Source organism: Trachinotus anak, unplaced genomic scaffold, assembly GCF_046630095.1.
Source record: "Trachinotus anak isolate AG129_WGS33_773 ecotype Australia unplaced genomic scaffold, CSIRO_AGI_Tana_v1 ptg000009l, whole genome shotgun sequence".
In the NCBI taxonomy this organism is placed as follows: domain Eukaryota; kingdom Metazoa; phylum Chordata; class Actinopteri; order Carangiformes; family Carangidae; genus Trachinotus; species Trachinotus anak.
In genome coordinates this window covers 8,200,622-8,214,300 of record NW_027273860.1, presented here as the reverse complement: position 1 = coordinate 8,214,300, position 13,679 = coordinate 8,200,622, and the positions used below count along the sequence as shown (strand labels likewise).

The 13,679-nt window shown below is 39.9% G+C and overlaps 1 protein-coding gene across 3 annotated transcripts in view; it reads right to left on the bottom strand.

Annotated features, from left to right (window-relative positions):
- The window catches only part of lmbr1 (limb development membrane protein 1), a 35,612-nt gene that overhangs the window by 19,280 nt on the left and 2,653 nt on the right, over nucleotides 1–13,679 (bottom strand). Inside the window, exons 2-10 of one of the 3 annotated variants that reach the window (XM_071485006.1) lie at nucleotides 12,456–12,528; nucleotides 12,174–12,284; nucleotides 11,354–11,393; nucleotides 9,889–10,028; nucleotides 7,808–7,911; nucleotides 1,038–1,164; nucleotides 590–658; nucleotides 389–453; nucleotides 15–87 (exon numbers count right to left, since the gene is read on the bottom strand). In XM_071485006.1, coding sequence (XP_071341107.1) covers nucleotides 15–87; nucleotides 389–453; nucleotides 590–658; nucleotides 1,038–1,164; nucleotides 7,808–7,861 — 388 coding nt within the window. In that variant the 5' untranslated portion in view covers nucleotides 7,862–7,911; nucleotides 9,889–10,028; nucleotides 11,354–11,393; nucleotides 12,174–12,284; nucleotides 12,456–12,528. The remainder of the gene's footprint in view (nucleotides 1–14; nucleotides 88–388; nucleotides 454–589; nucleotides 659–1,037; nucleotides 1,165–7,807; nucleotides 7,912–9,888; nucleotides 10,029–11,353; nucleotides 11,394–12,173; nucleotides 12,285–12,455; nucleotides 12,529–13,679) is intronic. The other 2 variants (XM_071485007.1, XM_071485005.1) reach the window with 2 other exon arrangements.

Here is a 13,679-nt window from a genome sequence, read left to right as displayed (position 1 = left end):
TCCCACAGACATACCGTTTAATCTCCTCTGAAGGGCTTCCTCCTGCAAATGGATGCAGTAAATCTGCTCATCCAGGTCCTCCAGGATCTGAAGGGGAGGGAGCAGAGGAGGAAGAGATGAAATGGGTTATAATTAGGCCCAAAGTGGGACTGGAGAGAGGGCAGATGGGAAGATGAGTTGGTGATGTATTTGTAGTCCTCTGTCGCAAATGTAAATGGCCAACTGAGACAGACATCTTTCAGAGAGGGGGGGCAAAGGGGTTCAAGTCTTGAGCTGATTTGTTCAAGTTCAACTGGTCTTTCAAAGAGAACCTATTCAGTTTCTATTAACCAAACCATTTACAAATCAACCATGTATATTTTAATATTTCATCCAAATGATTACTTACTGTTGGCTTCACTAGCAACTGGCCCATGACGCTGAACATCCTGGACAATCCCACAGGAGTGCACACTACACAGCAGACAGACAACAGTGTGATCAGCCTGTGTTTCATCACAATAAGGTAAACTAACTGATGGTAACTAAACACCAGAACAGCTATGATATTCTCTTTGCTTCATTGTGTTCAGTGAGTTGAATGGCTTACTTAGTAAAAGCAGTCCCCCCATCAGAGATATACATGAGTATAGGTATGGTAGGTAGAATTCCCAAAGATCTACAGAAAAAAACCACATTAATTTAGTAAAATATACCCAATAAAAGGATATTAAAAGGATATTTTACAGTTGTACAGCAAAGGACGGGCTATTAAAGAAACAGTACCAGCATGCCACTCTCAGTCTTTTTTATATTTTGATTTTTGAAGGGATTAAACAAACAAGATAGAGTTTATTCATTTGTTAGCTAAACTTAAATTTGCTCAAGCTTTACAGGTAATACACAGTCATGAGAGGGGTATAACACTTCCCATCCAATGCTCTGCCAGAGGCAAAAAAAAAAAAAACTGCATTTCCCAAATAGTCAAATTATTCTTTTAAAGAAATACAACAAAGAGATTTACAGGCACAAATGACACAGATCTTTTAAAAACGTACCGTAGAGGGACTCCATACTGGCTGCATCGTTGTCAATGAGCGCTGATGCCACCCACACAATGCCCAGGATGAGCAAAGCCAGAAGGAAGAGCATCACAAAGGTCTCGAGAATACGTGCCTTAATGCCCTGATGGTAAAAAGTGCACATAAAAAGAAAGAAATCTATTTAGATATGACTGGTACAGTTGAAATCAGTTTCATAATATTCACACAGTTTCATTAAAAAAACGAATTCATCAAACTAATGTTCATTGCACTGAGCTGGAAGCTGGTATTTCCTATATTTTACATCCAATTTTTAATCACCAAACCAGATTCTTTTTACGAGACATCCCCCTCCTCACTCCATCCTGCCTCGCTCATACTAAACAGCATCATTTCCATTCACAGCACACAAACATGACATAAACGCTCCCACAGATTTCTGTGTAAAACAGCTCTTTTATACACACATATTGAAGTCTATAAAGTGGGTCTAACAGGGCTGGTGGTGGCAGAGGTGAAATTAAAAAGAGGAGGGGGTGCGGGGGTGCTGTAGGGAGCATGAAGCCTGGCTGGGTCAGCTACTGTCTGCGATCAAGAGCAGGCCTCCCATCTGGGGCTGATTAGGAGCTCCCTTAGCACCACGGCCGTGTCCCGAGCTAAGCAGACAAGAGGGTTTTGGGGTAATTTGGGTTTTCCGGGTCACAAACTGCTGAGTGGTTAATAAAGTCCTCCTCTACCTGTTCACACAGTTTCCATTTCCCGCCCTGCTGGAGAGCCCAGCCGTCTAGCACTGTAAGATAGATAGGCGTTCTCGTACACATGTCAGGTAGGCTACCAGGCATGGGATAACAAGGGCTCCCTGCTTTTGGAGTGCTGCTTAAATTGGGTACATATGAGCAATTTGTTACCAGCTAACATAATGGCTGTGCGGTTGCTGTTCAGTATTTGCCAACAGGTACATGAAGGGGGTCTCTCTTTGAAAGCCCCCCCCCCCCCCTGTTAATCATGAAGTCACTTTATAGAATGAAAATTGTTTTAATTCTGCAGGTTAAATCAGACAAGGTTTTTAGTTTGTTTTTTTTTGTTCCTCAACACAGTTTATGACTGTCAACCAAATATGTGCTTTAGTGTTTGTATTACAATTTGGGTCACTGGATAGCAACTGTCTTCTCTCCCTTTTAATTCACTCTTCAGCTCTCATCTCTTTTACTCTGACAAACTCCTTTCCTGGGTCAAAGACATATTTGGTAAGTATAAAGTCTGAATATTATCACTGACGCATTCAGTCCATACTTTGGATATTGATACAAGGACAATTTTTTTAATCCAGGATGTTCACCATCGTGGGCCAGTTAATTGATTGTCATGGGTTAAAAATCCGCTGTAGCATCCTTTCACTATACACGCTGCTGTATACGCTGCACTACACTGTACATGCCTCTCGCCTCCTCTTAGAGAAGCCTCAGTGAGTGAGTGTGGAATTTTCTAGCACAACACAGAGGAAAGTGGGCAGGGTCTGGAGTGCCCCAGTGTGGCCAAGGTGGACACTGCAGCCACTCGACAGGTAATGTGAGAGGGAGTGAGTGGGCCCTATAGTGGGCTTTAGTTCACTGGAAATAAACCTATATATAATATCTGATATATTATGAATGAAATATAACATTCATAAATACATTACAGTGATACCATATCTTAAGGGAACCATGTAGGTATATGCGCCATTATTCCATTAACAACAATGAGGATCAATATGCTAAAAATAAAGGCTTAAAACTGACATGGAGATGAATTCTGCTGACTGCCTCATGCTCTCTTCTAAACACTCACATACTCCGAGTACACTAGATGGATGCAGCAATCAACCATCTCACAACACAACTCAACTGGGCAGTGGGGAAAACACTCGACACAGCTGAATCAAAAAGGAAGAGAGAGATGGAGAGCGATAGAGAGAAATAAAGAGAGAGAACAACAGAGAGAGACTGGTGGAGGAGAGGAGTCAACGTCTGAGCGCATCTCATTCCCCTGAGGTAAAAGAGGTGAGAGAGGAATGCTTTCAGGGACATCAGCCACGTCCCACACGCGCTCTCTTAAGGATGCATCAGGACAAGCAGAAGCCGCAGGCAGGACGTGCGTCTGCTCAAGCGCACCAGTCCACCTTAACAAGCTGCCCAAGCCATGCTGAAGGTGTATTCCCTTTAGATAGGTCTCTCAATCATTTATAAGGCTCAAATCATTACCCATTCAGATCATTTAGGGCAAAAGCAATGCTTGTCACCTCCCTTACTATCATCCCCAGTTCCTGCCTTGCTGGAAGAACAATCCACAGTGTCAGACCTGATTTGACTGAACAAGAGAAAGAGGACACTGAACTGAGAGGCCTGATTGGTTTCATTGATCCGTCCACATGCCTGACATTGCCCATTTAAAGTTCTGTCTATCCTTACCTACTCGTGCAAGGGAAAACTTAGTCCTTTGTTCCCCATCATAACAGTAAGGAAGGGAAAATTTGTGCTTTGAAATAAATATGGTATAAAAATAGGAAAATCCAACTAAGTCATCATCATAATCAAAGATAAAACTGTCAACTTGTGAAGGAAGGGAGGAAAAAAAGAAAAAGACCTGTGCCTTGGCATTCAGAGCGCCTGCTGAAAGTTTCTATTCTTGCCATTCTAAATGTGTAACTACCTCTAAATATAGCAGCTTTGAAATATTCAGCATCCCCCGATCCTCACACTGACATCGAGTGAGGGGCTGGTTAACTGCAGCTATGTTGTACAAGACTGGAGAGACTTCCAAGAAATGCATGTAGTGGCCAGAGAGGAAAGGAACCGCTTCATATGCACTACCAAACAAACATTCATGAACTCACATACGCACACACACACAGACGGACGGACGGACGGACAGACAGACAGACAGACAGACAGACGAGCAGCCAAGTACATCAACCTCCAAATCCACCAATTACAGAAAGCCGCAGAGGGCTTGGAAACAGTTCACAAGCTTTTCGCCTAGCCTGTACTGCAGAAAAACTAAAGCACAATCTGCCACTGTCTTTGATGTAGTGCTTCGACTGGTGAATCCAGCAGAGAGTTCACCTCTGGAAGCCGAATGCAATTGTGGACAAATGTGAGAAAGAGTGAGGGATGATACTTGGGAAGGTGCAGGCAGGGCTGTGTTGGATGTTTGGTGGGGGGTGTGAGGTGGTGTGGGGTGAGGGGGGGTTGAGAGAAAGAAATCAGACAAAGGAAGAGAGTTAGGTGGTGCGGGAGCTTCCTAGTTGCTGTCATCAATCCTTAGCAGGTCAGCAGGCGGTGGCAGAGATCATCCCGCCGACCATCCTTCTGCTCACTGTCAGGGACGTGTGGAACAAGGGCCAAGAGTGTAATAAGTGAGGGAGGGGGCAGGGTCCTTTCTTGCTCCACGGCAAAAAGGACTGCCCTCCTTGCTAAAGACATGCCAGATGCCCAGGACCTTATTAGTGTATCCTTCAACCAGTCGGCCACAGCGCAATGACCGTGTCAAAGACAGAAAGCAGAGGAGAGGGACACTCCCCTGTAAAGCTGCAGAATGAACTTCTAAAGACTCTTAATAAGACTTCTTAATAAAGCCCCATGGCACGAGGGCATGGAAAATGATCGGCATCACGTCGTATTGTTCAAACTGGGGGTGGGGGGAGGTTGGCAAGAAAAGGAAAACATTGTAACGAAAGATGTACTTCAGTAATATTGTGATATGAATTAAAACTCTTTCAAAAGACCATTCTGTATCCATGCTAGTTTCCAGTTGTAAGTCAAGTTTTATTTGCCGTCCTACAGTGATGACAGCATGTTCTGATTACAGAAAGGTTAGCACCAAGTACACCTCGCAGCCTATCAACATAATACTCTGACTTTCTTGTGTTAAAGAATCCACACGTTTGATAAAAGACTTACTTTGAAATCAGCAGAAGAAACTAAAAGTCTCGTACAGAATCAGTTACGTTTCAGAACTTATTGCTTAGTTTAGAAAAACTGAGTCACGAGAGGGGAAAAAATCCTGAGCAACTCGCTTGTTCTTTTTTAAATTCCCAGCTCGAGCTAATATGTTGCTATGGTAACGAACATTGTAACAGGCAGCTTTAGGGAGACATTGTGACCTTAAAGGAAGGTATGTAAACACCACTTTATATTCTCCGGCTGGCCCGGCCCGAAAGAAGGCCTGGGAAAAATGTCTGCATGTGCAGGAGATTTGAAATAAATATCCAGGCCCCCATTGTGGAGCTCCAACAAAGAGGAGTATCTTAGTAACACCACGCGGGTTTGCTTGGCGAGACATTTTCTTTCTCTCCCCCCTTCCCCTCCTCTCCCTCCACAATAAACACACTTCTCATCATCGGCGGGTTAGGGCTTAGGATGAGATTGATGAGGAGTTTCTTTAACTACCAGATGAAACCTGTTGGCCCTTTGCTAGGTCAGTCAGGGGGTCAGACTCGTTCCAACTCGTTTCAGGATCAAACACATTTCAATACTGTGGGTAGGACCAAAAGACTATTCACAGCAAAGCACACTTTCCACAATTTATGTGGTTTCTTCCTGCAAACCTATTGTTAATTTTGCTTTCTTCATCATACTAAATTTACAACAATTTAGCTAGACATGATAAACATCTGAGCGTTAGGGCTATGAAAGTTAAGATTAGACTACACTAGAAATGGACCAGGAAGGTGTCAGTCAAAACTTTTTTTTTTTTTTTTACCTTGATCTAATTGTTTTTGTGTAAATATAGCTTCAAGATATCATTACTCATCACGTGTAATTATTAAGCCAATTTAAGTGTCTTGATATAAATAGATGTCTGAACAAAGGTTTGTGCTTGTGTCTTCACAGTGCTTGTCAGAACACACTGATCATCTCAATAAGGGTAACACACATGGCTCTCATCAATATAATGCCATCTACTGGTGGTGTGGAGACAACATAACAGATAAGTGACAGAAATGCCATAGTGGGACACAGAAAGTAACAAAAGTGGACACATTTTTATCCATCCAAGTGCATTCAAAACAACAAGAAGTACTTCATTTAGAATACTGCAAATCATGCAAGATGCAAAGGCAAAAATACACCATGGCACACAGGTTTCCTAAACATGATCACAACCTAAAAACCTAAACTACACAAGGCAAGACCTTTAGTGGCCTGTGATGCAGCTCTTCTGCAAAGATTTCAGAACACAGCAGTAAAATGGGAGACATTTTACAGCAGCAAATAAAGCTAGATCATAACATCTGACATCAAGACCCTAAGTCACTCTGATTCATCCACAATTTGGACAATTTGTTAAACTATTAATCATTCAGGTGACAGAGCCTCTGAAGAGCTGAACAGTTAACATTGAAAAAAAAAAAAAAAAAAAAAAAACATCCACATTTCCATCTTTATTCTGGTGGCGTCTTTTAGTACATCGTCAAAAGTAAACACAGCCACATGAAAAGGCTGACTTACAACGTTAGTAGTGAAATTCATCATTCACTTCATTTCCGCAGTCAAAGGGACCTCGTAGTGCCATAACATTAGCCCAGGAGGTTATAATGCCACATAAAACCTTATGACATTGTGGTCTAATGCTGTTATTGGAGAAAGGGATAATATCACATTATAAAAACTCTGATCTGTGTTTTTCATTCCCCTTGCTGTCCGCTGCATGATTGACTCTGCAGGCAGGTCGTTTTTTTTTTAGGTGCAACAGGAGTGTCACCTCCACCCCTTCCTTAGCACACACAATATATACCTGGACGTGCAGCTCAACATTGAACAGTGCTTCCTCTAAGCAAATTTATGGAAGATCAGTAGCAAGAAACAGTCTCACTAAAATGAAAAAGAACAAAAAGGAGAAACGTGAAAGAGGCCCTCATCCTGCTGCCTACACATCAGGGCCTGCCCTCTGTTGAAGAAATCCAACCGAAACAAATTAGTGGGGCTGAGGAAGAAAAGGACTGGCTATACACTACAGTACAGACTAATTTTTATGTGCTTTTGCCAGGAGGGACATAAACCAGAGGGGTTTCAAACTGTGACACAGGATAGAGGTGTATTAAAAGTAAATCTTTCCCCCTCCATTTTGCGAGGCTCTATTGTGCTGTCATGTTGCTGCGACTTTATGGACTTTTGGAACACGAGCCCCCAGCCTCTTTTTTTGGGGGTAATCAATTAAACGAGGAAGTTCGCTGAGCCTTACAACTCGATTATTAGCCTGTCCTTTTGAAGTTTTATTTTAGGGGGCTGGGGAGGGGGTGACAAGGAATCAGGCTTTAAATCAGTGGGGCCGATGCAGCAGTGTTGAAGCGTTTGCAGCCTATGGCCTTATTGGAAAGGTTTGTCAGGATGTGGTGCTGGGCGAAGACCAGATTCAGACTTTCATGGTTAATGAGCTTTCTGCGGTGGCAGTTACGGTCAGTGGCTTGAGTCAGAAAGAGGACAAGGACTAGGCACCTGCTGCTGCTGCTGCTGCTGCTTTGGCTGTTGACAGGGAAGCGTTTGCATGAATAGCAAAACATACAAATATGTCAGCAGGAAATAAGATTTTAAAAAATAAACAGGGTTTCACATTTTCCATTTCAGTTTTATTTATTTTTTGGGCCTTAGTTTTTAAATTGTGCACTTCTGACTCGGTTTAAACGTGTCAGATTCATTTTCCTTTTCTAGTGCTTTTTTGATGATAATTGGTGACCTTGCCTAAGAAACAAGAAAGAAAATAAAACTAAAAATGATACACATAAATACTACAGTAACGTAATGTACCTTTTTCGATCCTGCAAATCCCTCCGACTCCAGGAAGAAATAAGCAAAGGGCATCAGGACAAAGAGGCAAAGGTTGGAGAACAGTGACACCAGGTTCCACAGACCTGCAGAAACCAAACATATGAGCGTGAGCACATACAGTCACATACACAAACCATATGCTATGAATAAATAGTCAGTTTTATTTTCAATCTCAGATTATGACCTTTTTTTTTCAGACTCAGGGTGCACAAACACAGTTTCCCATACTTCCCAGAGTGCTTTCTCTTGAATATTATTATACAGTAGTTGTGAGGCGAGGCGCCAACACAAGGTTTTATCTGGCAAGGGTCACATTGACAATGTCATGGACTCTGATGCCCCCTGGTGGATGTTGGAACACCCAACAGCACTTCACAACATAGTTAACACAGAGTCAAGGATGATGGTGACACAAAAGAAATCACATGACAAAAAGATTGACTTTTTAAATCATGGTTTGGGATTTTAATGAGGGAAACATGAAATGGTTTCTTCCCTCTACAAGCAGCTGTTATTGATGATTCATCATTTATCAAACTTGAAGCCAAAATTATAGTCAAATATTATTATATATATTATTATGTCTTATTTAATTTGTTGTATACATCACTTACTTTAATCACAACTTGAAGTCATTCTACAACATTCTAAAAAGTTTTTGCAGAATTAAGAATCCATATTATTTAATCACTATTATGGGGGAGCCCGTTCGAATGAGCCTGATGCAGCTGATAAAGTGAATAACAAAGCTGCAGCCACAGTCTATAGGTTTATGTTTGCACCTCTGTCAGGTGTCACTGTGTGGCAAAAACCTGTGTTGGCCAACTTTTTTTCAAACAGACAATTGATCAGGAATCGATAAAGATTTAGCAAAAACGATGATGGCATTGGTATCAAAAAAAATTATCAGTTCCAATTCCTATTTCACACAAATCTAAGCCAGAAGAGGCAATTTTCCTTAGAGACAGGTGTAGGGTTGGGCAATATGATGATATATACCTATACCTTTACATTTAAGTATGATTTTTGCATCAATGTGTGATTTATCAAGTATAGAATTTACAGGATTAGACAAAAACAGACATTCCAATATTTTTTATCCCAAAGCATTTTCCAAAATACTTTAATGTATCAGCATACAGGTATATAAGTGGCCTCTGAAATTTGGGCTCCTCTGTATCTATATGGAAATAGGCAGTAATATGGCATATATCATGACTCTTTGTAGAAAAAGCTATTTCACTCAAAGATGCTTCAATGTCATTCTTGAAACTGTTACAAAAAACTCCTCTTTTCAAAGCCTGATTATGAGCAACAGCAACAACAGAGAGTTTTAAAACATGTTAAATGGTATCCATTTGTGAAACTAAGAAACAAAACACACCAAAGTTATTCAAGTTCAAAACATTTGCACACCCATGTCCATTAACCCATTCTTTCAATCCAGTTTCTGTTGTCATTTTTCTGTAAAACCTAAAGCTTGAAACAGCAACAACACAGCAATGCTTTTTTTATAGAAACCTTACTGTTAGTTGTTTTGTATAGTGTTATAGTACAAACTAAAGGAATTATTACTGACTTGAGCATTAAAACCCTCACATCAGATTAGTAGATAAAAAAAAAACAAAAAAAAAACCAACCAAAATAACATACTATATTAGCTCAAATGTTAATTTTCAAATTAATTACATGGTGGAAAAACAACCAGAGAGGGGTTACGATAGGCTTTCCAAATGTTACCTTAAGTGTATGGACATGAATTCCTATTTAAAACTTAAAAAAAAAAAAAAAGACCTTCATTAAAACATAACTTTCTCTTAAACCAATGTTTATGTGGACACCAGTCCATGATCATTTGCACATCATGTTAATCAACACATTTATTGATTCTGACATTTATGCAAAAAGTTAATTATGATTCTAATAAATGTTACTCCAGAAATGTTAGCGGTTATTTACTTTCCTTGAAAAGCAAAAATACTATATCATAAGGGGCAAGAAAGGGAGAGAAAATTAGTTCATTAAACTAAAAAGACATATGAACTGAGTGATCTACTGACCGTGAATGAGGGAGCCATTGAGCCACTGAATATAATAGTTTTTGGGGAAGGAGAGGAGGATCTCGTTACTAATGATTGAGAAAGGCAGTAGGAAGACGGCACCACCTGACACTGCCAGGGTGAAGGTGCACAAGTATAATCTGCAAATGGAATCAAACACATGTACACAAACAGACAAAAACATAGACGCACAAACACACACACACACACAAGTGTTAGGGCTAATCAAGATCAAAACTAACACATGCAGAATCACAACAAGGTAATAACACCATTTTTCTTTTTCAAATCCGATTATATGTTACAAGCTTGGTTACTTGGTTACTGGAGGATTAATTTTGGATTATATGTTATAAAAGAGTCACTGGGTTTACAGTGTGACAGGAATTAATAAGCAAATGCAATTGAGGAATTAACTTATTTAGTGACCACTTAAAGAGCACTGGATTTAACTGCCAGTGGGCTCATTGTCGATCTGTTCTTTCAATTATCCTTCCGCTTCTCACTTTATCCACCCCTGCCCCAGTCCTGGAACAAAAGATGACGACTAGCTGTGTTTCTGCAGCCTGCAATTTGTTGAGTTTCCTAGGCAGTGGGCTTCCAGATTGGGCCCAGGGGAGTGACCATCTGCTCAGTGGTCCTCGCTGGGGCGGCACAAAGTCACCCCTTCATCATATCACTAAAGAAGCTCATTAATCTGAAATGCTTTCCATTATTTTGCTGCGCCTTGAGTACCATTTTCCTCAGTTGGACTCAAAAAGGCAGGATGCAATGTGGCTACAACAAGCAGCCTTGACTGTGATGCGTCATTCTGGACTGAAATATATGTTCCAGCTTAAGTAATACATTGAGAGAATTAGTGGTAATCAGTGGGTTAAAGCAACACTCTTTCAATCTATGGAATTAGTTTTTAGTATCAGGGATAGAACTACTGATTAGTTTTGTTTTTTTTAATCTGCTGATATTTTTTTAAATTAAATCAATTAATTATTTGGTCAATAGCATATAACACAATTGTCTAACATCCATAGTCAAAATAATAATAATCAAAAACCAAAGTTCTTGACCTCACTACCATATAAAACACAGAAAGCAGAAATCCTCACTAATGATAAGACGAAACCAGAGAATATTAAAAGACAAGACTGAAATGATAAATCTATGATGAAAATACCTACATTCATTGTCTGCTGATCAATCAATTGTTTCAGTTCTATTTAAATCATTTCAAATGTATTTAATGTTATCACTTTTTTCCCTCTTTGAGTAGGTGACTAACTTCCTTTACTTGTATTTGCTTAAACATGTTTAATAAAAACAAACTTAGTTTATTAGTTTCTACTTCGGACAAACAAAAAAGTAACTAGTTAGTCTGAAAAGTTGATTAACTCAACAGTGTTTGCCAAATTTTTTTAAATGACTTCGTCCTATAAAAAAAGAATGTTCTGAAATCAGCCTGACTCACGATATTCTGTTGACAACAGCATCTTCATCCTCATGGTCATCTGTAAAGGAAACCAAACCACTTCAGTCAAAAGGTGGGACACTGAGTGGGCTATATACTTAACTCACTTCATACTTAACACAGAAATTAGAAGAACACAACAATTTATTTTTCTTATTTGGGATATACTGATGGGTTTGTAGTAGACAAGTGAAATATCTGCTACTTTCCCATCCATATCAAGATTTGAGACATGCCTATCTTATAGCAAACAGTTTTCTCTGTGCATCTGTAATTGTTTTGAAAACAATGTAATGCTAATTTAACAGTTATATTAAGATACTCAGTCTTTAAAGAACCTTTCATAAAGCTTTTCCCCCAAAAATATGAAGAAAATAACCAAGATCCACAGCACCTGGGTGTAAGAACAAGAGCAGCCTAGATTCCTACTGTATAAAACTCCAGAAGGAATTTGTGGTGCAAAGTGGTCTACTTTCAGAATGAGACAAGGGAAGCCTAGGTGACCTGGACATACTATATTTGTCCTGGGAAAATGGGATACAGTTCATAGTTTCTGCCTGGGCCTTCTTGTTTTCCTCTCAATTTTCCCCTTTATAACTAGTTCAGAAGAGATCAGACGCCTTGTGAAAGACAGTCCAGAACAATCGAACATATTTCACTACATGTCTCACATCCCATGAGTCTTGTATTTGTGATTATCATTCCGGACAAGTTATGTCCGTCGTGGAATTATTGTTACAGTGTTACACATTGTATTCATGCTGCCACAGCCCTTAGAGGAATTTGGGGCTGTTACAGTTCACAGTGATACAGAGCTTACTTTGGCAGATTACTGTACAGGCATGGGTGTGGTCACTCACAGATACACATACACCTCAACGCCTTCTTGGCACTGACTTCCTTTCACTCTAAACACAATGAAGGGATCAGTCTGTGCACAAACAAAGCATGGACAGAGATAACTTCTACACTGTTAGCCGTGAAAATGCTTCTGCTGTGTAAGTATTAAAATGATGCTTTAAGATGTGTGACGGTCTCACTGTGGCACATGTGGATTCCTGTTCCCATGGAGTGAGAAATCATATTGTACAAGAACACTCACCACTCTTCCTCTTGTATCTAGTTATGATGCAGTAGGACACAATGTAGAGGACCGCAAACAGGAGGAAACAAATCTGAAAGGACAACATAAGAATCTTAGTACAAGATATATTATGACTGGAGATGAATCAGCACATCAGCAAGCAGTTATTGACAGTAGAGTACATCTGCACTTCATTTCCTGTTATGTCCCAGACCACAGACTGGGCTGCACTTTCAGAGACCTTAAGAATCATTTTACATGTCCTATAAATTGTTTATTATAGCAAAGACACTTGTCACAGTATATATGTGAAGTATTGTCACATTATATGTCTGCAACACAGTTTAGCCCACAATCAGTTACATAAATTTATACCAGGCAGACGTGGTGTAATGGTTTGATATGATAATCCAACCAGAACTAAAATTGTGGATCTGGGTCACGTGAGAACATCGATGCCTCAGTATTTCCCATGACTAACAGTCTGAATAGTTGCAGGTAGATTCAAAGTCTTACATGGCATTTGAGTGTTAAAGTAGTATCTATAATGCATTTCCTACAACATAAACAGCATAAAGGTTCTTTTCAAGCAATGTATAGTGTCAACTGTGGAAAGTAGATCACCTAAGCGTTTGACTATCTAGTCCAGCATGCGTGCACTTGCCATGTCCTACTGCGGTGGAAGAGAATACCTTGTCTCTTAGTATCTGTACATGGATGTTTGCAGCCCAACAATTACTATATGGGGTATAGATTTATTATAATTTGCAAAGTAGGGAATATTTCCTCTTATTATTACACAAATCAGTAACTAGTCAGCAGCAGTACAGTTAAACATTATTCACTTATTTGAATATAAATCAAAAATAAATAAAAAACAGCAATGCATCACTGTTTTCATACATCTTATGACACTAGTTAGGCCAGTTCTACAAGCAAAGTGTTCCAGAAATTGTAATAAACTAATGTGGGGAATTTATTAGGTAACTCCAGGCTCAAAGCAAGCTGGACGGTCTCACAGAAAGATCACATTCCACATTCTCCCCTTCTACTGTGACAGTGACTGGGACGTAACTAATGTTAGAAGCTCCCACTTCAGCACTTTGCACCCTGTCAACATTGCACAACTCATCATGGCCAAGCTGGGATTATGAGATGACTCAGCCAGACACCAGGCACACCGTGCACATTTCAGACAGAGAAACTAGCATTAAAATATTCCAATGCTCCCCAGTCAATCTA